The following is a 24,436-nucleotide window of genomic DNA, read 5'->3' as shown; positions in this document are numbered from 1 at the left end:
GACATCTCAGCTCTTTCCACAGTTTGGCTTTGTAGGCTTTGCTGCTCTGAACTCTGAGGTGCCTGTGGCCCTTATTTTCACTACCTTTGTATATTTGGGGTAAATAACCAGTAGTGCAATTGCTGCGTCATAGGGTAGCTCTATTTTTAATTTTTTGAGGAATCTCCGCAGTGTTTTCCAAAGAGGCTGCACCAACTTGCATTCCCACCAACAGTGGAAGAGGGTTCTCCTTTCTTCACATCCTCTCTAACACTTGTTGTTTCTTGCCTTCTCGATTTTTGCCATTCTAACTGTGGTTAGGTGGATTTGAATTTCCCTGATGGCTAATGATGACGAATATTTTTTTATGCATCTGTTAGCCATTTGTGTGCTCGCTTCGGCAGCACATATACTAAAATATGTTAGCCATTTGTGTGTCTTCTTTGCAGAAGTGTCTGTTCATATCTTCTGTCCAATTTTTGACCAGATTATTTGTTTTTTTAGGTGTTGAGCTGGAGAAGTTCTTTATAGATCTTGGCACTAGCCCCTTGTCTTTAGTATCATTTGTGCATATCTTCTCCCATTCTGTGGTTGTCTCTTTGTTTTGTTGACTGTTTTCTTTGGTGTGCAGAAACTTTTGATCTTGATGAAGTCCCAAAAGTTTGTTTTTGCTTTTTTTCCCTTGCCTTGGGACATGTGTCTCGAAAGAAATTGCTGTGGTTGATGTTGGTTACTGCCTATGTTCTCCTCCAGGATTTTGATAGATTCCTGTGTTCCACTGAGGTCTTTAATCCATCGTGAGTTGTTTATCTTTGTGTATGGTGTAAGAGAATGGTTGAGTACCATTATTCTGTATAGGGCTGTCCAATTTCCTCAGCATCATTTATTGAAGAGACTTTCGTTTGTCCATTGGCTATTTCTTCCTGCTCTTTTGAAGATTAGTTGAGCATAGAGCTTAAGGTCCATATTTGGGTCCTCTATTTTGTTCCATTGGTTTGTGTGTCTGTTTTTGTGCCAGTGCCATGCTGTCTGGGTGATCACAGCTTTGTAATATAACTTAAAATCAGGCAACATGATGCCCAAACTCTGTTCTTCTTTTTCAGCAGTTCCTTGGTGATTTGAGCTCTCCTCTGGTTCCATACATATTTTAGGATTGTTTCTGTACTTTGGAAAATGCTGGTGGAATTTTGCTTGGGATGGCATTGAAAATATAGATTGCTCGCACAGCATAGACATTTGAACAATATTTCTTCTTCTGATCCACGAGCATGGAATGTTTTGCCTTTTTGTATCTTCTTCAGTTTGTTTCAGGAGTGTATGTCCTCTAGTATAGATCCTTTACCTCTTGGGTGAGGTTTATTCCAAGTTGTCTTACGGATTTTGGTCCTATTGTAAATGGAATCTATTCTCTAGTTTCTCTTTCTATAGTTTCATTTTTAGTGTGTAAGAAAAAAAACTGATTTCTGTGCATTGACTTTGTTTCCTGCCACATTACTAATTTGCTGTATGAGTTCTAGTAATTTGGGGGTGGAGTCTTCGGTATAAAGTATCATGTCTTCTGCAAAGAGAGATAGTTTGTCTTCTTCTCTGCCAATTTGAGTATCTTTGGTTTCTTTTTGTTGTCTGATTGCTGTTATTAGGACTTCTAGTATTATGTTGAACAGTAGTGGTAAGGGTGGACATCCTTGTTGTGTTCCTGATCTTAAGGAAAAGGCTCTCAGCTTTTCCTCATTGAGAATGATATTCACTATTCATAGATGGATTTAATGAAATTGAGGAATGTTCCTTCTGTCACTATACTCTGAAGACTTTTAATCAGCAAAAGATGCTGTACTTTGTCAAATGCTTTCTTTTTTCTGCATCAAATGAGAGGACCATGTGGTTCTTGTCTCTTCTCTTATTGATGTATTCTGTCACAATGTTTGATTTGCAAATGTTGAACCATCCTTGGATTTCAGAGATAAATCCCACCTGGTCATGGCAAATAATCCTTTTAATGTGTTTTTAGATCCTGTGAGCTAGGATCTTGTATAGAATCTTTGCATCCATATTCATCAGGGATAGTGGTCTGAATTCCTCCTTTGTAATGGGGTCTTTGCCTGGTTTTGGGATCAGAGTAATGCTGGCCTCCTAGAATGAGTCGGGCAGTTTTCCTTCTATTTATATTTTTGAAATAGCTTCAGAATAATAGGTACTATTTCTTCTTTGAATGTTTGGTAAAATTCCCAAGGGAATCCATCAGGTCCTGGACTTGTATTTTTTGGGAGGTTTTTGATCACTGCTTCAATCTCATTACTAGTTATTGGTCTATTCAGTTTGTCAATTTCTTCCTGCTTCATTATGACATAGTATGTGTAAAATATACATATTACATATGTATGTTGCCTGTACCATGTCTAATGTATCTATATGTATACTAATATGTGATAGGTGCTGTTTTGTGTATGTATACGATGTGTGTATGTACATTCTTTTATTATATGTGCAATATATAATATATGTGTGAGTGCACATGTAATATACACTGTACATGTATATGTAGAATTATGTATATACATAACATTAATGTGGCATATATATATATGTGTGTGTGTGTGTGTGTGTGTGTGTGTATTTATCTTTTGCCGATGAATCAAATAGGAGATAGAGGACTTACAAACCAAAAATATAAAACTGTTCATTTACATTTATCTTTATAATATAAAATATTATATTATAAATGTTCTTTATTTCTTGTTAGAGCTTTGATCTCCTGTCTGGTAAGATTTCTTGTAGGATGGAGGTAATTGAATCTAACTCCATCATTTTTTTCCTTAATGTCTCCTTCAAATTGGTTCTGTGTTGGGTCTTTTTTTTTGTTATATATATATCAAAAAATATATCAATTTTTGATATATTGTTTTGGAGAATATAGATTTTGTATTTGAGATTTTTTCCATTTCAGCACTTTATATGTATATTGTGCCACTGTCCTTCCTTTTTGAAAAATACTCCTAATTTTACTGAGAGTCTCTTTATATTAACAAATCACTTGTATCTAGGTCTTTTCAGGATTCTAACTTTATCTTTGTATTTAGACTCTTTTATTATAATGTGCCCTGGTGTAGAACTGTTTGAATGTAATCTGCTTAGAATTCATTGAACTTCTTGTATGTGTAGATTATTGTTTGTCATTTAATATACAAATCAAATATTATTTTTCCCATTTTATTTTTCCACTCTCTTTTTAAAAATTTTTTTAATTTTTTAAAAATTAAATTAATTATTTTCAGAAAAACAGTATTCATTATTTTTTCGCCACACCCAGTGCTCCATGCAATCCGTGCCCTCTATAATACCCACCACCTGATACCCCAACCTCCCAGCCCCTGCCACTTCAAACCCCTCAGTTTGTTTTTCAGAGTCCATAGTCTCTCATGATTTTCCACTCTCTTAGAAATTTAGGAACTGTATGTTGACACAATTGCCCATGTGCCAATATACGTAGTTTCTGCTTATTTTTCTTCATTGTTTTTCTTCCTTCTCTTCATATTGGATAATTTTATTTGACCTGTTTCCATGAACATATATAAGATAGTTGATTTAAAGTAATTTTTTAATATGTCTAACGTCTATGCTTCCTCTCAGGCAGTCTCTGCTAATTTCTCCTTTCTTATGAAATGCCATATCTCTATACTTTTTTGTATGTCTTGTAGCTTTTGTTAAAAACTGGCCATTCTTCCCATTTTAATAAAAACATTATTTATTTTAAAATGTGTGATCTCTAAAGTAAATTTAAAAGTAAGTAAGATCTCTAAAAGTAAGCTTAGGCTTACGCTAGCCATTTTTCATTTTTTATTAATAAAAGACAACTCTGGAAAGCAGATATTCTCTCTGTCTAGCATTTGTTATTGCTTGTGAGCTGAAGTTGTTCACTTGTTTAGGGACTTTTTCCAAGTATTCTTTCAGAATTTGTTTCCTCTTGTGTGCAGTAATAAAGTATTTTTTGCAGTATGTCAGTAGTACCAGTGCCTGGTGGAATTTCTATAACACACACACACACAGAAGAAAATAAAGAAAAACAAAACTGTTGATCTTTTAAAATTGGTTCTGTGTTGGGTCTTTTTTTTTGTACTTTTAGGTATGTACAATTTTGTCTTACTGATCTTTGCTTCTTGTTTTCACTGAGCCTAAATTTAAATAGGAGAGAACTTTTGACACATTTTTTCTAAAATGCTTCCTGATTTGGGCTTACAAATAGCCCTAATGGGCTTACTAAATTCCCTACTTTGCTGGTGCTTTTCAAACGTCTAATACCTGAAAATTGTACCTTGTGGCTTCTCCTCCCAGTCTGTTGACTGTATTTCACCCACCCCCCCCATCCAAATGTTACTTGTATTTTAGCCATGAAAACCTTTCTTACTTGTCTTTGAATGTTTTGGAGAACTTTGTGGAGATGGTCTGCATTGAGTCAGTTACTCTGGCAGACCTGAATTCAATCCAAACAAACACAGTTTCTTGGGAACCGGGTATTCACATTGGGAGCCTAAACTATCATGCAGTAACAAGATCCACTTGCATAGGAAAGTGAATAGAATTGGAGTGAAGTAAAAATATCGCATATTTATATTCATGTTACCTTTATACCAGTTATGTTTCCACTTGGTTTACAAAACTTCACCTGTCTCTCAGAATTTTGGTAAGAGAGATTCTGACACTTAAATATTTCTCAGTGTTTATTTGTGGGAGATGGACTCCTGGAGTTCCCTGCCAGTGGTATTCTCTGATATGTACCTATAATTGGTTGTTTTAAAATATTTTACAGAATGTGGAACTGCTTTTACTAATAAACTTCAAGGAATGTTTAAAGACATGGAGCTTTCCAAAGATATCATGATTCAGTTAAAACAGGTATTTCTTATCTAAAAGAATTTTGTTTTTAATGTCAAGTGTTTAAATGGTTTGGTTCTTTTAAGATTAATACTTGAGAGTCATATTAAATCATTTATTTTAAAAATTTTTTATTTAAATTCATTTTTTAAATGCTGTATTACCTGTTTCAGGGGTGTTCATTGGTTCATCAGTTGCCTATAATACCTGGTGTACATTACATCATATGCCCTCCTTGAAGTCCATCACCCAGTTATCTCATCCCCCCACCCCCTCCTCTACAGCAACACTCAGTTTGTTCCCTAAACTGTCGCTGGTTGTTTCACTCATATATGTAATTTAAGAAATAAAACAAATGGACATATGGGAAGAGAAGGAAAAATAAGATAAAAACAGGGAGGTAAACTGGTAAAGCAATGACTTTTAAATTATGACCCCAACTTTGTGTTTTTTGAAAGGAAATTCAGTGACACTTAACATTCCCACTACATATTCAAAGAACTACATAATATATTTCAAATAACTATTTTTAATTTATTTTCCTACACATACTTGTCTTTCCATTGCTTTCATATATTTAAGGTTTTTTTTTGGCAGTGTGTGTGTATTTTATAACCATGTAAGAGTTTTAAGATTCTTATTATTTCATTGCATCCTTATATTTTGCAGTATATGCAGAATCAAAATATATCCGGAAACATTGAATTAACTGTGAATATTCTGACAACGAGTTTTTGGCCGGCCTATATCCCTAAGGAGATCCAATTACCCCCAGAGGTAAGAAATTCACTGTTTTAAGACTATAATATATGCTATAGCAGATTTTTTAAAAAAGATTTTCAGTTGTTTAAATAGTCTTATGATATAGTCAGAGGTAGATTTTAATTATACGAGCCTGACTTCCTTTGTTTTAGGCTGTGCATTTACTGCTATCAGCATATTTTTTTTCTTACTGTGTTGTAATACAAACTGTTTCTTCATGTATCACATAAAAATGTGATGGAAAAAAAATCACATTTTTTACTCATTGTTCCACTTAGTAAGCATGGAAACTTGCCTCCCAGTGCCACCCATTTTCAGCTTGCAGCTTTGGTTTTAGCTTTCTCTTCTCTGCTAAGTCTATTACCCATTGTCTCTTTGTTGTTCCTTTTACTAATACTGGCAACTCGATTGCTATTATCTTTACTGTCTTTCTGCATATATTTAATTTTTATGATTATATTGCCATGTTGGTGGGTTTCCTCAGGAGCACATGTAAATGATTGAACATACTGTATTGAACTAGAAAAAAAATTAAACTTTTCTTGTCTCAGAACTCCATTTTTCTTTTTTTTACTTATTTTTTTTCATTGTTCCAAGATTCATTGTTTATGCAGCACACCAAGTGCTCAATGCATTACGTGCCCTCATTAATACCAGCCATCAAGATCACCCAGCTCCCCAACCACCTCCCCTCCAAAACCCTCAGTTTGATTCTCAGAGACCAGAGTCTTTCATGGTTTGTTTCCCACTCCGGTTTCCCCCAACTCCCTTCTCCTCTCCAAATCCTAGTGTCCTCTGTCTTATTCCCTATGCTCCACAAGTAAGTGAACGATATCATAATTGATTGACTCTCTTTGTTGGATTTATTTCACTCAGCATTATCTCCTCTAGTCCCATCCATATTGATACAAAAGTTGGGGATTCATCCTTTCTGATGTAGGGGTAGTATTTCATTGTATATATAAACAAATCTCTTCTTTATCCATTCATCTGTTGAAGGGCACCTTGGCGCTTTCCGCAGTTTGGTGACTGTGCCCATTGGTGTTATGAACACTGGGGTGCAGATGACCCTTCTGTTCACTTCGTCTGTGTCTTTGATCATTGATCTCTGCTCTAATTTTGATTATCTCCCTTCTTGTGTGTGGGGTTGGTTTAATTTGCTTTTCATTTTCCAGTTCTTTAAGGTGGAAAGGGAGCAGTTGTAATCGTGATGTTTTCTTTTTTCTTTTCTTTTTTTTACTTTTTTTTTTTTTTTTTTCGAGTGAAGTTGGGATAGCTTAGGACCACCATTGCCATATCCCATAGGTTTTGGACCAGTGTATCTTTATTCTCATTGGCTCCATGAATTTTTTAAGTTCTACTTTGAATTCCTGGTTGATCTAAACATTCTTAAGCAGGGTGCTCTTTAGCTTCCAAGTGTGTGAATTCCTTCCAAACTGTTTCTTGTGGTTGAGTTCCAGTTTCAAAGCACTGTGGTCTGAGAATATACAGGGAATGATGTCAGTCTTTTGTTATCAGTTTACCCTTGTTTTGTGACCCAGTTTGTGGTCTGTTCTGGAGAAAGTTCCGTGAGCACCTGAGAAGAATGATTATTCTGTTGTTTTAGGGTAGAATGTTCTGTATATATCTATGAGATCCATCTGGTCCAATGTGTCATTCAAAGCTCTTGTTTCTTTATTGACTTTCTGCCTGGATGGTCTGTCTATTACTGAGAGTGGCGTGTTAAGAGCCCCTACAATTAATGGATTCATATTAGTAAAACCCTTTATTTGATTAACAGTTGACTTATGTATTTGACTGCTCCCATATTGGGGGCATAAATTTTTACAATTGTTGGATCTTCTTGGTAGATACACTTTAAGAACCATGTAGTGTCCTTCTGTATCTCTGACTACAGTCTTAGTTTAAGATCTAATTTAGCTGATATGAGAATCACTACCCCAGCTCTATTTTGAGGCCTGTTGTCATGAAAGATGCTTCTCCATCCCTTCATTTTCTGTCTGGATGTATCCCTAGTTTCCAAATGGGTCTCTTGTAGACAGCATGTGGGTGAGTCCTGTTGTTTTATCCAGTCTGCTTCCCTATGCCATTTTATGGGAGTATCCAGGGTGTTCACGTTGAGAATGATTATTGAAAGATATATTTTTATCGACATTGTATTACCTATGAAGTTCTTTTTTCTATAGATTGTCTCTAAATTTCTGTTCTGTGTCACTCTTCAGTTCTTTCTTATTTAATAGGAGATGACCCCCCCCTTTATATTTCTTGTAGTGCCATCTTGGTGGTCACATATTCTTTTAAACCTTGCCAGTCCTGGAAGCTATTCTATTATCTGTCCATCCATTTTGAATGTCAGTCTTGCTGTATAAGGTATTCTTGGCTGCATGTTCTTCTCATTTAGTGCCCTGAATATATCTTGCCAGCACATCCTGGCTTGTCAGGATTCTGTGGAAAGGACAGGTCTGATATTATTCTGATGGACCTTCCTTCACCCTGCTAGCTGCCCTCAGAAGCTCTTATCTAAAGTTATGATGATCAGTTTCACAATTAAGTGCCTCGAGGTCTTTTGCATTTGTTGATCTTGGGGGGTCAGGACTCCATTTTTCTTACCTGGTCTTTTCCCCACAGTAGTCCCTTACATAGTCCTGTCTGTGGTGGTGATATATAATTATAAATATAACAGTCTAGGGCTACAACTGTGACTTTACTTGCATATAGTTTATCAATAATGTTTCTCTACTTCTTTCCTCCAGATGGAAAAACTTCAGGAAAATTTCAAAAATTTCTACTTAAGCAAACACAGTGGCAGGAAGCTTCAGTGGCAGTCAACTCTTGGACACTGTGTTCTTAAAGCTGAATTTAAAAAGGCAAGCAAATAATTTTGAATGATAGTATTTACTTTTACTTTTAAGTTATAAAAATTTTACCTTGATAAATAATTCTTTTAATATATACTTTTTTATTATTTAAAGTCACCAAAACACTTGATGGAGTATTTGAATTTTGAATATGTTGACCTATGAATCATTGTTGTATAAATCAATTTTTTTTTATTTTCAGCATAACTGTATTCTTTGTTTTTGCACCACACCCAGTGCTCCATGCAATCCGTGCACTCTCTAATACCCACCACCTGGTTCCCCCAACCTCCCACCCCCTACTGCTTCAAATCCCTCAGATTGTTTTTCAGAGTCCACAGACTCTTTATGGTTCACCACCCCTTCAATTTTCCCCAACTCCCTTCTCCTCTCTAACTCCCCATGTCCTCCATGTTATTTCTTATGCTCCACAAATAAGTGAAACCATATGATAATTGACTCTCTCTGCTTGACTTATTTCACTCAGCATAATCTCTTCCAGTCCTGTCCATGTTGCTACAAAAGTTGGGTATTTATCCTTTCTGATGGAGGCATAAAACTCCGTAGCATATATGGACCACATCTTCCTTATGCATTCGTCCGTTGAAGGGCATCTTGGTTCTTTCCACAGTTTGGCGACCCTGGCCATTGCTGCTATAAACATTGGGGTACAGATGGCCCTTCTTTTCACTACATCTGTATATTTGTCAATTTTTAAAACATTATGTGCAATTGTAAGTGCATATATGTACATTTGTCTACATTTGGATCTCTGTGAGCCTTTGTTCTCTATGTCTCAAAATCACATCAATCATCATTAGAGCCCTCACCATTTATCACTCTGGCCTTAGAAGGCTGATAGAATTACTCACTGAGTGTAATCACCACAGTGTGAAATTGAGTCATGAAAAAGTTGCATGGAGTGTTTATTGAAAGTATCTCTCAAGATTAAAGGAAAAAAAAAAAAAAGAAGAAGACCAGCACCATTGCTCCTTGGATTGTGTGCAGTAGAGTATACATTATCACACCTGATGCAGTGACATAAATGAAGCGAAGAGGTAAAATGTAGATTGAGCTCCCAGAGATCACTTCTTAATGCCTAGGATTAGGAAATTATTTTGTACAAAATAGGCAATGAATTGCTTGTGTGTCCAGTGAGATTCATTGTCTGTACTTCTGAAATGATGGCAAAGGAGTTGACCTCTGTCTTCTTATCCAGTACCTTTAGCTCCAGTCCTGGATGGTAAGTTGAAAATTTGGCCCTCAAGATAATCAGTTTCCTCTTGTCTGGAACTATAATGTTTCTTTACGTGAAAATCATCTTTGCAGATGTTATGAGAGACCTTTAGATGAAGGAAGTCATCCTGGTGATCTGACTTGGTCTTAAATGCCATATGAACTTTTGTTATCAGAGAGGCTCAGGAAGCTTACATGCATAAGTCCCCCCGCCCCCAATACCTCCTTCATCCCCTTATCACCCACTGCCAAACACACACACACACACGGAGAACAGAGAGTGGATATGAAGATGGAACTGGAGGCTAGAAGTTAGTATAAACCCTCTGAAGACAGTACAACCCTGCCACACCTTGATTCTTGCCCAGTGATAGTCATATGAATTTCTGACTTTCAGAACTCTGAGAGAATGTACATTTAGGTCACTTTAAGCCACTGTTTGTGGTAAGTTGTTACAGAAGTCATAAGAAGTCATGTATCTATCCACCATGGCACTTTCCTTATGGCACTTTTTGTTTTTTCATGGAAGTCATAGGCAATCCATAGATAAATATGTCCAACATGTTCCTCTCAGCCTTTAAAAAAGAGACCAAACCCATTCCTTAAGTGTATGAAATGAGTGGCTTAGTTATCAAAGTGTTAAGGGATGAGAAGACAGGCTTTGTTTTTAATTCTGCCTCTGCCAGTTTAGGGAAGGCCTGACAGGAGGATAATAATTCATATTTGACCCAAGCATGGGGATGGAGGTGAAGTTTACATTCCAGGAGTGACGGCAGTCAGATTCTTAAATTTCTTAGGGTAATGTGAGATTCTTTTGATCTCTGAAGGTCAAGTTGGACTCAGATGATGTAAATGCTCAGTTTACATCTAAATATTTAATATTATTGAAGGATGGATAAACACAACTAATTTTTTCATGTATATGTAGGAATCTGTTATCATGCTTGGTGCTTACACACAAGAAAAAAAGTTTATGCCTATGAGAACATGTCAGATAATACAGAGATATGATAAAAAATGACAAATTTAATCATGATCCTTTCATTTCAGAAGACTAAAATGAATAGAGAACTTTGTATCCAGACATGTGTTTTCTGTGTTGATGCAAACATACAATACTTAGTTTTACTAATTTTTCCAATTTTACTAATTTTGGAGGTCAGTAATTTTCATGTCACACTTTTTTTATGCCCCTGTGGATTCATTATGACTGTATAAGATAATATAGGAGATATCATTTTTTAAAAAATTTTTATTTTTTATAAACACATATTTTTATCCCCAGGGGTACAGGTCTGTGAATCACCAGGTTTACACACTTCACAGCACTCACCAAAGCACATACCCTCCCCAATGTCCATAATCCAACTCCCTTCTCCCAAACCCCCTCCCCCCAGCAACCCTAGAGCATATCATGCTTAGTGAAATAAGTCAAGCAGGAGATATCATTTTTAATTATTCTCTCTTGTGATTCTTCTCAATATTTTTTATGATTTTACTTATTTGAGAGAGAGCACAAGCAGGGAGAGCAGCAGAGGTAGAGGGAGAAGCACACACCGTGCTGTGCAAAGAGCCTGATGTGGGAGTCGATCCAGTACTCTGGGATCATGGCTTGAGCCAAATGCAGATCCTTATGTGACTGACCCAACCAGGTGTCCTCCTTTTTAATATACAAATTTCATCACATGGGGGAAAAAAAAACTAATGTTTTGTAGTATGTTTAGAAAGGGAATCAAGAAAGATGTAATATTTTCTTGAGTATTTTATATGCTGATAATACCAGATTGAGTTGGACAGAATAGTCTTCTTGCTGCTGGGACTAAAACCTATTTTCAAAATAGGTTTTCCTTTCATAAGAACAATTCTGAATTAAAATGTACACATGGTTTTATCAGGTAGTGTAAAATTCATAGCAAAACTGAAGAGAAATTATGGTCTCCCATGATCTATAGCCCCCATCAAAATGGTACATTTATTACAGTTGGTAATACTCCATTGGCACATCATTATCTTCCAAAATCCATACATTAGTGCTCAAGTTTGTTGTGTTGCACTTTAAAGGTTTGGACAAGGCATTATGACATGTATTACACTTAATAGTTTCCAGGCCATAAAAATCTCGTGTTCCACCTGAATTCCACATGTATATTTACTTCAAAATTTTGCAAATACATTATATTTTCAGAAAGTTACTTTTCTCCCAGTAAAAATGTATATACATATATTTCTTTATCTAGCAAATTACACATAATATAGTCTTTACTAGGGAAATACCTTTCATCATTGTGGAACACTTTTCATCATATTTCAATGATGTAAAAAAAGTCATCTATTAGTTACTTTGTATGTTCATGTAATCTTAGTCAAATATGAGAGCTATGTTAGAGAGTAAACCTTTAATGTTCTTCTAAGTTAAACTGAAAAAAAAGAATATAAGTAATATACAATAAGATTCTAAAAGCAATATGGAGACTAGAAGTTCTACAGCCTATTTGTCATGCTTCTTGTAATATTATAAATAACATTCATTTCCTATAGAAATTTCCTAAGGATATTTTCATTATAGTTCATTATTGTTAGTTTTCAATGACTTTTTTTCTGGAACTTTTCTCATACTGCCTTTTTACAACATTTTGATCTGGTTTTATAAGATGAAATCAAGTTATGCATATTAAACAGCCTGATTTTCTTTTTAAATAGTATTAATAGATGTGAAGTTAGAAACTCTGACCAAGGGGAATTTGATAGGAGAAAACAAGAATAGAAAAAATGAAGTGTTTGAAATAAAGATTTATCAAAGAAATAGTTTGATAAAAATGTTTAGAATTGAATGTGAATTTATACCTTGCAAAAGACTTCCTGTGAGAATTTGATTGAAAAATATAAAATAGATCCCATCAAAGTTTATCATGATGGAATCTTAGATAAGGAAGAGAAGCAAAAAAAAATTGAAAGCCTTGAGATGATGAGAAACTAAAACTCATAGGTATGTGACAGGAAACAAGTGTCTTCTGCTGTCTCAGAGAAAATGATTTCCAGGTGCAGTTTATGAGCTAACAAAATAATTATTCAGTATATACATGAAATTGTCACATAGGATGCACAAAAATCATACAAATATAATTCGCATTTATTGTCTTTCTGGAAACTTTAGGAAATGTGCTGCATCAAAATGAGCAAGTAAACCATAGGATCTCACAATACAGGAATTGACATCAACTTGGGAAAGAGTTGAAGGGAATCCTTAGTGAGCAGATATTCAGAGTATGTTAGAAGAGTTGCCTTATAAAAGATGAAATAAATTAATTTACTATAGAGAAAATATAGATAATTTTCTACATGGTTAGACCTTTTTGAACAAATTTCACTAAGAAAAGGTCAAAGAACAAGGCTTGAAACTTAAAAGATGCCAGATTACATAGTAATTTATTAGTTCTATAGAGTCATGTTTCATGTTTCAAAAGGAGGAATTTAGCCTGAGAATACCATGATGTTCCAAAATTGTTAAGGTTTCTCATTCTTACTCTTCTCCCAAATACAATTGTCAAGGAAAAGTAATGTTCATTGGGAAGCAATTGTTTCTTTTCCTGTCTTGATGTAGGGTAAAGAATGTTGTATATATAAGTTCTCAGATTCATAGTTCCTGGGTTCCATATTCATGCACATACCCCAGTACTATTTTCAAAGTTTTATCCCAGAATGAGCATGGGTTGGGATAAAAGGAAACTAGTGCAGTTTTTGCTGGAATTAATAATTAATATATCATTCTCCCTAGAAACCTCTTATCTGCATTCAGGATAATATGAAAAATTATAGATATTAAAAAGTTATGACTGTATACTGCTTTATTTGAAGACATTTAAAGGAAATAAAACCTTTTACTTCATTTTATTTTATTTTTTCAGTGTTCCAAGATTCATAGTTTATGCACCACACCTAGTGCTACATGCAGCATGTGCCCTCCTTAATACCCACCAGCAGTCTCACCTAAATTCCCACCTCCCTCTCCTCCCAATCCCTCAGATTGTTTCTCAGAGTCCACAGTCTCTTTGTGTTTCATTTCCCCTTCAGATTTCCCCCAATTCACTTATCCTTTCCTTCTGCTAATGTCCTCCATGTTATTCCTTATGCTCCACAAGAAAGTGAAACCATACAATAATTGACACTCTCCTTGACTTATCACTCAGCATAATCTCCTCCAGTCCTGTCTGTTTTGATGCAAAAGTTGGGTATTCATTCTTTAGTATTATATTGTATATATGGACCATATATTTTTCTTCTTTTTTTTTTTTGGTATTTTGGGGTATTTTCAAACACTTATTTTGTTTTGGATCATTTCATCTTTATCCATTTGTCTGTTGAAGGGCGTCTTGTTTCTTTCCACAGTTTGGCAATTATGGCCATTGCTGCTATTGATGTTGAGGTACATATGGCCCTTCTTTTCCCTGCATCTGTATCCTTGGGGTAAATACCCAGGAGTGCAATTGCAGGGTCATAGGGCAGCTCTATTTTTAATTTCCTAAGGAATCTCCATACTTTTTTGCAAAGTGGCTGCACCAACTTGCATTCCCACCAATAGTGTAAGAGGGTTCTCCTTTCTCCATATCCTCTCCAACACTTGTTGATTCCTGTCTTGTTAATTTTGGCCATTGTAACTGGCATAAGGTATTGCATTGTGGTTTTGACTTGAATCTCCGTGATGGCTAATGATGATGAACTTTTTTTCATGTAGTCTGTTAGCCATTTGTATGTCTTCTTTGAAGAAGTGTCTGTTCATGTCTTGCCTTTTTTTTTGAGAGGATTATCTGTTTTTTGAGTGTTGAGTTTGAGGAGTTCTATATGGATTTTGGGTATCTGTAGTGTTATTTGTGAATATCTTCTCCCATTCTGTGGGTTGCCTCTTTGTTTTGTTGACTGTTTCTTTGGTGTGAAGAAACTTTTGATCTTGATGAAGTCCAGAAAGTTCATTTTCACATTTGTTTCCTTTGCTTTTGGAGACACACCTTGAAAGAAGTTTCTGTGGCTGATGTCAGAGGTTAATGTTCTCCTCTGGAGTTTTGATAGATTCCTCTTGTTGAAGTCTTTTGTCCCTTTCAAGTTTATCTTTCTGTATGGTGTAAGGGAATTTCATTTTTCTACACAAAGCTGCACAATTTTTCCTGCACCATTTATTGAAGAGACTCTCTCTTTTCCGCTGGGTATTTTGTCCTTTGTCAAAGATTGGTTGACCATAGAGTTGAGGGTCCATAGCTGGGCACTATACTCTGTTCCACTGGTCTGTATGTCTGTTTTTGTGCCAGTACCATGCTGTGTGATCACAGCCTTGTAGTAAAGCTTGAAATCAGGCAACATAGTGCCCCAATTTTGTTTTTTTCTTTTTCAACATTTCCTTAGCTATTTGGGGTCTTTTCTGGTTCCATACAGTTTTAGGGTTTTTTGTCCCAGCACTTTGAAAAATCTGGTGGAATTTTTATGGGGATGGCATTGAAAGTATAGATTGCTCTGGGTGGTTTAGACATTTTATCAAGGGAATAACACCTTTCTTGAAAGCATGATGATGCATATGTACATGGAGAAAGACAATAAAAACACAGTTTTTCAGTAACAGATTTAATCAAAAGTTAGCTATGACTACAAATTATAAAGTCAGAATCAGTTGTAATATTAATAACACAATTACAGTATCTTATTTTTCAGTGAAAACATAGTTTATTTCTCATTTTCTGTACATACTTACTTAGCTTATTACTTTATATTTATAATTTCATTATTTTCATAGTTAGTGGTGTACAAGTTGTGGAAGATTTAGATTCCACAAAAGCTGGATCCATTCCTGTCAATAGACCAAGTCTAAACTCTGCAGGAAAACATTAGAAGATAGGGGATAATTGGAAAGCAGGGAATTCAGGGTAATGGAGAAGACTGAAGACACTGATAGCAAGGAGAGGGCTTAATGTTGGAGGAATGGAGATATCTATGTTTGAAGCCAAAAGAAAAGAAAATTGGTGGGAATTAAGTGGAGAAAATAAAAATACGATAAGCCTGCTATTGAAACCATTGAGTTAAGACTATGTTCTCACATATGCTTTTGAATTGAATGTTGGCTGTTGGCTTGTCATTTGTGGCCTTCATTATTTTGAGGCCTCCATTGTCTCACTTTGTTGAGAGTTTTTGTCATGAATTCACATTAACTATTTCCAAGTGTTTTTCCTGCAACTGCTGAGATCATTTGAGATGATTTGCATCTTTCATTCTGTTAATGTGATATCTCACATTGATTGATTTGCATTTCTTGACTCATCTTTGTATTGCAGGGATGCATCCCATTTCAGCATGGTAGGAAATCTTTTGAAGGTTCTGTTAAATTCAGTTACTTAGTATTTAGCTGAGAATTTATATACATACATTCAAGGGCTATTGGTGTTTTCATGTGATGTCCTTATCTGAATTGGTATTATAAGTTTAATAATGCTAGCTTACTAAAGTGAGGTGTGTGGTGTTTCCTCATCTTCAGTTCTTACAAAGGGTTTGAGAAGAGTTGGTATCCTTCTATAAATGTTTTTCCCCAGTTGAAGTTACTATATTCTGGGTTTTTCTTTGTGGAAAGATTTTTGATTACCTGTTCAGTTTCTTGCTCCTGATTGCTGTGCTCAAGTTTGTTTGTTTGTTTGTTTTTAATTTCTTTATGTTTCTAGAATGGTAAGTTGTATATTTTTAGAAATTCAGTTATTTCTTCAAGGTCATCTAACGTTTGGTGTAGAATTGTTTATAGTAGTCTCTTCTTATTTTTTGAATTTCTGTAGTTTCTACTGCAGTCTTGTCTTACATTTTAATTTTATTTGTGTCCTTTTTCTTGATTAATCTGTGTAAAGGTCTGTCAAACATATTTTTCAACGGGCTAACTTTTAGTTTTCTTACTGTAATTTTTTTTCTATTATTTTTCATGTATTTCTGCTCTGTTGTAAGTTACTCCCTCCTGCTAACTTGGGCTTAAGTTTGTTTTTGTTTCTCTAGTTCCTTCTAGTGTAAAATTAGGTTAACTTGAGATAATATTTCTTTCTTTCTTTTTTTTTTTTTTCAAAGAAATTAACCTTTATTTGAGAGGAGACTACTTTTCCTCACACGTATCCTCTAAAGAACTCTATATTATACAATAATAGCCTGCTTAACCATTGTCCCCATACAAAAATTTCTAACAGCAAAGTATACAATTGCTCTAAGTAATAAATAATAGTTGTCCTTCACTGATTAAGGGAATACCTAAATTTCAATAAATTCAACACAATAAATGTTTACATTAAGAAAGAAATATTATCTTTAGCGTTCAAAAATAATAATATTTTTTGAACCCTAAAGATAATATTTCTTTCTTAATGTAAACATTTATTGCCATTAAAATGTTCCCTCCACATAATCTGAAGGTTCTCAGTCTCATAAAATGTTCCCTCGAACTGCTGTTTTTGCTATGCCCCATCAGTTTTGTTATGTTTATCTCCACTATCATTTGTTTCAAGTAATTAAAAATATTTAAAAAATCTTCTTTGATTCATTAGTTATTCAGGTTTGTGTCATGTAATTTCCATGTATTTGTGAATTTCCCTTCTGTTCCTGATTTCCAATTTCATACAATTGTGTTCAGAAAAGAGACTTGATATAATTTGTCATACTATATTTTAAATTATTTATATGGCATATGAGACCTGTCCTACAAAAGGATTTTTGTGTGCTTCAGTCTATAGTATTTTTCAGATCTATTCCCCAACTGATTTAGTATATGGATAAACAGTCTTTTTTTGAGAATGGTGCATGAAAATCCTTAACTATTATCTTGTCACTGCTTAATTTTCTCTTTTTAGTTGTTAGTATATTTGTTTTATATTTTTAGGTGCTTCTAACTAAATGTTGGATACATCTCTATTTAAAATTGCCTAACTGAGCCACCCCAGCAACCCCTTAAATTAGAACTTTAAATTATGTACCATCATTAAAATACTAGATTTTCTATTACAGGTACATTTCATAAATTTGTATCTTTTTATGACATTAATTAGCATGGTTTTATTTCAGATTCAACATTACCCTGTAGCATTTCATGTAAGTCAGTTCTAGTGATGAACTCCATCTGCTTTTGTTTGGGAAGATCTATGCCATCTTTATTTATAAGGAATAATCTTCCTAGAAGTAGCATTCTTGGTTGACAGTTTATTTCCTTGTTATTATCATTTGGCAGGTAGGCAAATTCACTTGAATCCTTGATTCCTTGAGTTGTTATCTACACATTTGAATAGGAAGTTCTTTCTTATCGACTTTATAGGTTGGTTTTGTCAGAAAAAGACCCCTCCCAGGCAGCTCAGCTAAGGCAACTAACTGAACAGGTCATCTGTTGGCACTTTTGGGGCAGTGGGGCTTCGCATTGAGATGTTAGTAGGGCACTGACCATGCTCTGAGAGATTGATGGGAATGTATATTGGTATAATACTGGAAAACATGAGATCATACAGTACTTGATTTTATGTTACTTTTTTCACTTAACCCTCATGCTTTCCAGGTCCTCCATCATCATCATTAGAGAAGTAGGATTTTCTTCCTTTTTTTTGGTAATCAGTATTCCATTGCATCTATATCTGTGTAATATATGCAAACACTGTATTTATATTTATATATATCTATCTTATTTGTATATCAATTTAATCTGTCAAATTTTCTTTATCCATTATTCTCTTCATAGACATGGTTTGTTTCTGTCTCATGGCTGCTGTAAGTAGTGCTGCAAAGAACATGGAAGGGGGGTGCACATATTTCTTTGACACAATGATTTACTTTCTTTCAAATAGAAACCCAGAACTGGAACTGCTGTATTATATGATAGTTCTGTCTTTAATTTTATGAGTAATTTCCATTTTGGTTTTGTTTTCAGCTTCCCTAATGACTAATGATGTTGAACACCTTTTCATGTTGTTTTCGGCCATTTCTATGTCTTCTTTGGAAAAACAAATGATTACTGAGGTCCTTTTTTTCTATATTTTTAAGATTTTATTTATTTATTTGAGAGAGAACAAGCAAAGGAGAGTGACAGACAGAGGGGGAGAAGCAGGGAACCTGATGCAAGGCTGGATCCCAGGACCCTGGCATTATGACCTGAGCTGAAGGCAGATACTTGATTGACTTGATCGACCCAGGCTTCCCCTTTACCTGTTCTTAACTAGCTTTTATTTTGGATTTTTGTTTGTTTGTTTTTTTCCTGTTGAGTATGTGTACTCAGAAATTGGGTGTTATCTCTTATCAGATAGGTGGTTTGCAAAAAATTTACTTCCATGCTGTTGGATGCATTTCATTTTGTTGAAATGAACTATGAATAAATTTCTTGTATTTTCTTTCCTGTGTAAAAACCTTCTATAATGTAGTCCCATTTGCTTATTTATTTTTTAGTATCATAGCCAAAAAGTTGTTGTCAGGACCAGTGTCAAGGGTTTTTTCCCTTATGTTTAAAGCTTCAAGTCTTATGTTTGAGTATGTAATTGATTTCAATTTAATGTTTTGAATGGTCTAAAGTAGGAGTACAATTTTGTAATCTTCATAATTACTATCAGGGCATTGTAACTGAAAGACAAAATTGGGAAATTAATTAGCCAGAGTTATGTTAATGTGAATACCTGTTGATGAATAGATGATTAGACAAATATTTTTCTGTTTTTTTGATATCCAATGTGTTGTGACTCTTAAGGTGGAAAGTGTGTTTTATTTGTGGATGTAGTGAATTCTGTTATTTTCTAGTAATATTCACCTACTTTTAGCTCTATTTTGATTTCCATAGAACTTATCTTTCAAATGTTTTAAATATGGCAAATAGAGTATTTTATGTAGCTAAAATCCTGAGTCATTAATACAGTGCTTTTTTTCTATAAGTTAATATAATATTGCTTCTAACAGGGCAAAAAAGAACTTCAGGTGACCCTTTTCCAAGCATTGGTGCTGTTGATGTTTAATGAAGGAGATCAGTTCAGCTTAGAAGAAATTAAGGTGGCTACTGGACTAGGTAAGTATTGGTTGTAATTGTTTAAATCTGTGATTTTAAAAAGTTCTGAACATAATTTTTTCTCCTTCAGATGATAGAGAACTAAGAAGAACTCTACAGTCATTAGCTTGTGGCAGAGCTAGAGTTCTCATCAAAAATCCTAAAGGCAAAGATGTGGAAGATGGTGACAAATTTTTTTGTAATGAGGATTTCAAACACAAACTCTTCAAGATAAAAATCAATCAAATCCAGATGAAAGAAACGGTATTTTTTCCCTCTTTATCTTAAGGTTTCTATTTAATTTTGTCACTATAAGTCTTTTTACTTTTGGATCAGCAATAATTGGAACTGCATTTTTTTTATTTGCCTTACATATCTTTATTTTTTATTTATTTATTTTTTATAAACATATATTTTTATCCCCAGGGGTACAGGTATGTATTTTTTTACTGTGGTAAAAAACACATCAAGTTTGGCATCATGACGATTTTGAAGTTATTAGTTAGGGAAAGTTAAGTATATCTACACTGTGGTGCAGTGGTTGTCCAGAAGTTTTTCATTTTAAAAAACAAACAAACAAAAAATTGTCTTTCACAATATGCCTCTATTCTTCTTACCCCCAGACCTGGTAAACAACAGTTTTACCTTTTTTTATTTTCTATGAATATGACTAATTTTTGGTAGCTTTTATAAGTAGAACCTATACAGTATTTTTTCTTTTAGTGACTGGCCTAATTTGCTTAGCATAATGTCCTAACATTTCATACGTGGGATACAATGTAACAGGATTCCTTTCCATTACAGCAAATAAATGTAATGACTATGTCACATTTGTTTATCCTTTCATCCATATATTGTCATTTGGCTATGAAAACTGATGCTATAAATATTCAAGGTGTACAAGGGTGTTCAAGTATCTCTTTGAGACTCTTCAATTCTTTGGACATATGCTGAGGTGTGCTAGATCATACAGAATTTTTATTTTATTTTGAGGTACCACTATGCTATTTTCCATAGGAGTTGCACCGTTTTCTAGAGCACCATCATTGCAGAAGTGTTCTGGATTTATTTTTATTTTATTTTATATTTTAAGTGTTCCAGGATTCATTGTTTATGCACCACACCCAATGCTTCATGCAAAGCATGCCTCCTTAATACCTGGCACTGGCTCGCCTAAACCCCCAACTCCCTCCTTTCCGAAAACCTTATTTTGTTTCTCAGAGTCCACAGTCTTTCATGGTTCATCTCCCCCTCAAATTTTCCCCATTTTAGTTCTCATTTCTTTCTCCTAGTGTCCTCCATGTTAAGTAAGTAAGTATGCTCCATGAGTAAGTGAAACCATACGATTAATTCTCTCTCCTTGACTTACTTCATTCATAATCATCTCCTCTAATCCCGTCCATGTGGATACCAAAGTTGGGTATTCATCCTTTCTGATGCAGGCATAATATTCCATTGTATATCTTCTTTATCTTTTCATCTTTCAACCTTGGCTCTTTTCACAGTTTGATAACTGCTATGAACATTGGTGTACATATGACCCCTCTTTTCACTACAACTGTTTCTTTGGGTAATACAGGTGATAAGGTAACTCTATTTTTTTTTTAAAGGAACCTCACCACTGTTCTCCAAAATGGCTGCACCAACTTACATTCCCACCAACAGTGTAAGAGTATTCTCCTTTCTCCACATCCTGTCTTTTCTCTTTCTTGTCTTTTTAAAAAATTAATTAACTTAATTTTTTAATTGTTCCAGAATTCATTGTTTATGCACCACATCCAGTACTCCATGCAATACGTGCCCTCCATAATACCCACTACCAGGATAAAGTATTCTTTGCTGCATGTTCTTTTCACTTAGTGCCCTGAATACATCTTGCCAGCCCTTTCTGTCTTGCCAGATTTCTGCGGACAGATCTGATGTTATTCTGATGGGCCTTCATCTGTACATAGGGAGCTCTTCCCCCAGCTGCTTTCAAGAGCTCCTGTCTAAAATTATGATTCATCAGTTTCACAATTTGGTGTCTTGAGGTCTTTCTAGAGTCTATTATCTTGGGGGCAGACCTTTCTACCTCTAGGAACGGATGCTGGTTCCATTCCCCAGACTGGGAAGATTTTCATGGAGAATTTGTTCAACTATATCCCCTAGTCTTCTTTCTTTCTCTTTCCCCTCAGGGATTCCAGTAATTTTGACATTGGAATGTTTCATGCATCATTTATTTCCCTAATTCTGTGTTCGTGGCTTCTAAGCTATTTGCTCCAGGTCTCCTCTAAATCACTAATTTTATCTTCTGCCTCAGTTACCCTAACTTTTAGAGAATTTATATTAGATTGGAACTCATTGATAGCATTTTTAACTTCTTCCCAGGTGGCTTTCACTTCTGCTTTAATTGATTCCATGTTGTCATTAATGTTTTCTCCAACCTAGCCATTGCCTGGGTAATTGTTAGCCTGAATTCCCTTTCCAACATACTGTTATGTCCATATCCAGTAGCTGATGGAGAGGGCACAGTCTCTGAGTTTTCCCTCTGTTGGGCATTCCTCCTCCTAGTCATTTTGGTGAGAGGTGGCTGAGGGGATGTGTAACTGAAAGTATCAATTGTGATCCAGGCAAGGTGCACCATAGAGCCCATCTGAGCAATTGGGAGTCCCCATCAAAAAGAAAGAAAAAATAAAAAGAGAGAAATAGGAAGAAAAGAAATAAAAGAGAAGCCCATCTAGAATGGGCCCTAGAGGTAAGATTTATAAGGAATACAAACAAAAACGGACAAACAAAAAGACCGACAAAAGTAAATGAGAAGAAAAAGATAACCCAGTCAAAATGAATCGCAAGTGAAAGATTTATACCAGAACAAAAACAAATACAGAAAAACACTGACAGAAGAAAAGGATTGGATAGTGGTGATAAATCTTCAGTGTTATTTTGATTCTTTCTGGGTGTTTTGATTCTTCCTGGGTGTATCTTGATATCTTTGTTAAAGGACTCATCTTTCCCAAGATAAAGGGGGATTAAAACTGGTGTATATATAGTAGTAGTATTGATTGGGGAAAGAGGATTACCTTGAAGCTTATCTCTATATGACTATTAAAAAACTAGAAAAGCAAAAGAAAAACACAGGTTATATATATGGGAAAAGTTCAAGTTAAAAGGCTGTTATGGAATTTGTCGTATTGAACCTCTCATTGTGATGGTATTTGGTTAAAAAAACTTAAAAAAATTAAAAAGGACAACTAATTTTTAAAAATTAAAAACCAGCGATAGGGCGCTGAGATTTTCATGACTGCCTGGGCTGGGAGAGTGCACTCTTGGCTGGGTCCCAGAGACCACCAGTTAGCAACCACATGGACCTTTGTCAGGGGAGCATGGGGAGCACAGATGAGGCCCTGGTCCCGCAGAGCTCATGCAGATTGCAAAAGGCTGTAGTTCTAGAGAACCCAGATTCTCTCATGCATGCCAGCAGCAGAGCCCAAGGCCTGGAGGCTTCACCTCACTCTCTCTGGCATGGATGGTCACTGGCAGTGGCTGTCCTCTGTCCATGGGCTTAAGCCTGTGCCTGTGACCACCCAACAAGCCTGTGCCCATGACCACCTGATTCGACCAGTTGCCCCTTTTGCTACTTTTAGACAGACTACAGGTTAATGCTGGTCCCCAACCACAGAGCACTTTCGAATTAGGGTATGACTTTCCAATGGTCACATCTGGTGGTTCCCTCCCCATTCTGTTTATCAGTTTGATCATTCAAACTCCACTGCTTTACCTCAGCACTGGGGTTTTTTGCCCTCATAAAGATCCAGAAGTATATAATCCTACATCTCAGGGTGGTTTCATGTGTGTTCAGAGTGTTCTTGTAGGTAATCAGCTCATTTTAGGGGACCAGTTGAAACACTGTCTCCTACTTCTCTGCCATCGTAGCCCCAATTCCTTTCATTCTTTGGACTATCTAGTTACCTGAAGCTTTTTAAAATTAATTTTTGAAATTTTAGTTCTAGTTAACATATAGCAGAATAATAGTTTCAAGTGTCCAGTATATTAATTCAATATTAATTTCCATGCAATATTGATTTCCATACATTGCTCATCCCAGCAAGTGTGCTCTTATTTGCCATCACCTAGTTTATCCATCCCCGCAAACCTCCCTCTAGTAAACGTTTATTCTTTATAGAGTCTATACCTTCATTTATTTCACTTTTTTTTCCTTTTGTTTTTTTGTTTTGTGTCTTACATTCCACAAATGAGTGAAATCTAATATTTGTAGAGTTCCATAAAAGTTGCAAATGGCAAAATTTTCTTTTCTTTCTTCTTTCTTTTTTTGGGGGGTGTGGCTAAATAATGTGTGTGTGTTTGTGATATCTTCTCTATCCATTCATATCCATGGACACTTGGGTAGCTTTGGTTACTGCACGTAATGTTTCAAAAGGCATAGGGATGCATGTATCCCTTTGAATTGTTGTTTTTTTATTTTGAGGTAAATACTAAATACTGGATTGCAGGGTATTTCAACTGTTAACTTTTTAAGGGGTCTCCATACTGTTTGAGGAGTCTCCATACTGTTTTCCATATTGGTTACACCAGTTTACATTCCCATTAGCAGCATAAGAGTGTGTTCTTTTCTCCACATCTTTGCAACACCTGTTGTTTCTTGTGCTGTTCATTTTAGCCATTCTGACAGTGTGAGGTGATATTTCATTATAGTTTCAATAATGCATTTCCCTGATGA

General features: G+C 35.2%; 1 protein-coding gene across 1 annotated transcript in view; it reads left to right on the top strand.

The window, feature by feature from the left end:
* Window positions 1-24,436, top strand: part of LOC123389925 (cullin-4B-like) — a 140,063-nt gene that overhangs the window by 80,741 nt on the left and 34,886 nt on the right. Inside the window, exons 15-19 of the mRNA XM_045072828.1 lie at window positions 4,784-4,869; window positions 5,518-5,625; window positions 8,364-8,477; window positions 19,635-19,740; window positions 19,811-19,983. Of these exons, the coding sequence (XP_044928763.1) occupies window positions 4,784-4,869; window positions 5,518-5,625; window positions 8,364-8,477; window positions 19,635-19,740; window positions 19,811-19,983 (587 nt within the window). The remainder of the gene's footprint in view (window positions 1-4,783; window positions 4,870-5,517; window positions 5,626-8,363; window positions 8,478-19,634; window positions 19,741-19,810; window positions 19,984-24,436) is intronic.

This window comes from Mustela putorius, unplaced genomic scaffold (assembly GCF_011764305.1).
Source record: "Mustela putorius furo isolate JIRA1106 unplaced genomic scaffold, ASM1176430v1.1 tig00004197_pilon_pilon_pilon, whole genome shotgun sequence".
NCBI lineage: Eukaryota > Metazoa > Chordata > Mammalia > Carnivora > Mustelidae > Mustela > Mustela putorius.
Note: the sequence above shows the minus strand (reverse complement) of the source record. Positions and strands in the feature narration are given on the sequence as shown.